Consider the following 2,250-nt stretch of genomic DNA (forward strand, 5'->3'; position numbering starts at 1 on the left):
ACATTGCTGTTTTCTTCCTAAAGCCATTTAAATATGAAATTGCCACCATTACTTTTATTATAACCATATTAAACGAATATAACTTTAATTGCATCATATTACCCGGTTGTTTTAACATTGTCCTAACAAGTAATGGTACTTTACAATATAAAAAATTATAAACAGTAAAAAAACGTATTTGTGAAACAACACAACAAGATTTGCAGACTGAAAGGACATCATCGTATGTTTAGTGCTTATCTCTGTTGAAGGCTTAGACATATTTGTTTACCATTATGCTAATTAAAACAAAATACATCTAGATATGCAATCGTAGCAGATTTTAAAATGCTGCTATCAACGTAAAGTGTTAAAAACAACAGCATATCATTTATAAATGATCAATTTTTTATTGTCTATTATATTTATAAATGATTATTTTTTAATGTAATGTAATGACCCTGCTGTTTAGCAAACTGTTTATTATTACTTTCATGTTTGCGTAGCACTAATGCAATCGTTTTAATGATTAAATATTTTTTAAAGAAGTAAAATTGCACGTTTTACTAAAGTTCACATTATACACTAAATCCAAATAAGCTTATTTATCTTTTTTTTCAAATTTCTGAGCTGAAACTTAATTTAAAAAAATGTTTAACTGTATTACTTTATTTGGTGATGAAAATCTTCTTCACATGAATGTATGCATGCATGCATTTTTAGCATTTTTTTGAATTTATAACATCCGTTATATTTGAAACATTTTCTAGATGTTCCAAGAATTCAAGAATGGAAAAATGTTTGATTAATAAAACCATCTTGCTTACGGGCCATGTAAAATACAGATAAAATCATTACGCTGAGTGTAAACAAAAACGTGCACAAAGAAACAAGAACACTGAAAGCAGGAATGGATAAACAAAACGAGCGATCTTCAAAATCAGCATTGGAATTTCTTGGAAAGTTTGATGAATGATCTTTGAAATGTAACTGTTCAAAGTCTTCTAATTCTGCAAAATTTTACAAAATTTAGAAATATATATATGTAAACAGTACGCTAAATTACCTTGTAGCGATATTCCATCGTCAATGTCAATAACATGTATTTCTTGCGCACTGATATCCAGTTCATTGTCAGCTATATTTTCTACGAGAAAACTGTTATTAACGGGTTCAATTTTTGCATAGCGCTTAATCCTTTTTTCGCAGTTAGGTGGCTGAAAGTTTCCAACATTTAAATTTTTATATTAACAATAGCAAAGACTTACTGTTACACCATCACAACTTCCACTTGCAAAAATACAAATAGAAATGGCACACTGAAAATCAAGAGCTGTACGATCTGCAAACTTGAATACGTTGGCTGGTACAAAAGCTGTCATGGAATCGATATAAGAGAGATCACCGATTAAAAATGGATCCAGAGAGCACCTTAAATTAACAATGATTTAGCGTAATAGTTGCATCAGTCTTTTGTTTAGAGTCACATTAATAAAACTGAATCATGTTAATTTTAACATACATATGAACAAATTAAATTTCTTGCCTGATTCAAGCTAACAGTACATTTTTTATTACTTACTGTAGTAATTATTGCAACAAATTACAAGAGCCTGCGTCAAATTCAAAAATATGATACTGTGTTTATCAACAATTTTAAACAAAGAATTTTAAACTCTTTTTATCAATACAATAAAAATTTCCATTGTATTATAATTATGACATAAATGCATTTTTTTATTTCAAAATGAAAAAGTACCCTTTCTCATCAACTACTAATACGCGCTGATCTCGACCGTCATCTACATAACAGCTGTGCACTATTTTCATTCCAAACAATGCTGAAAATTATATTTGTAATTTATATTTTATGTGAATATAACATCTGTCTGTTACATTTGAATTCAGTGTTGCACTTCCATTGATGATAGACTTGCTCACCAATTTTAGCAAAGCGAACCAGTGGTCCGTCTGGAGAACCTCGACGAATGGTATACTCACAAGATGGCATTGGAGCCTGTGCACGCAGTTCAGTCGTCGTGGGCAAACTAAATTAATTAAATTAGAGAAGATATCTAAAGAAAATTAACATGAAATTAATATCATAACAGTTCACATCTAGTAACAAAATAAAAAAACTGTTGGAGCCCATAAATTATAAAACCTGGTGGATATCAAGAGCAAATATAGGAAAAGGATTAAAATAAAACGGAAAATAGGTGCTACATGGAGTATTGGGCGCAAACATCATACTTGACTGAAAGCAAAGAA

The 2,250-nt window shown here is 29.9% G+C and overlaps 1 protein-coding gene across 1 annotated transcript; it reads right to left on the reverse strand.

Moving 5' to 3' along the window:
• Positions 1–64: 64 nt before the first annotated feature.
• Tsp_13974 (conserved hypothetical protein) lies at positions 65–2,027 on the reverse strand (the record flags this gene model as incomplete). The annotated part of the gene is made up of 6 exons (XM_003368443.1): positions 65–138; positions 795–989; positions 1,046–1,196; positions 1,248–1,410; positions 1,739–1,820; positions 1,921–2,027. Coding segments are annotated over 6 exons (772 nt in total), but the record flags the coding sequence as incomplete, so codon positions are not given.
• Between the last annotated feature and the right edge of the window lie 223 nt (positions 2,028–2,250).

Source organism: Trichinella spiralis (genome assembly GCF_000181795.1).
Source record: "Trichinella spiralis strain ISS 195 chromosome Unknown Scfld2456, whole genome shotgun sequence".
In the NCBI taxonomy this organism is placed as follows: domain Eukaryota; kingdom Metazoa; phylum Nematoda; class Enoplea; order Trichinellida; family Trichinellidae; genus Trichinella; species Trichinella spiralis.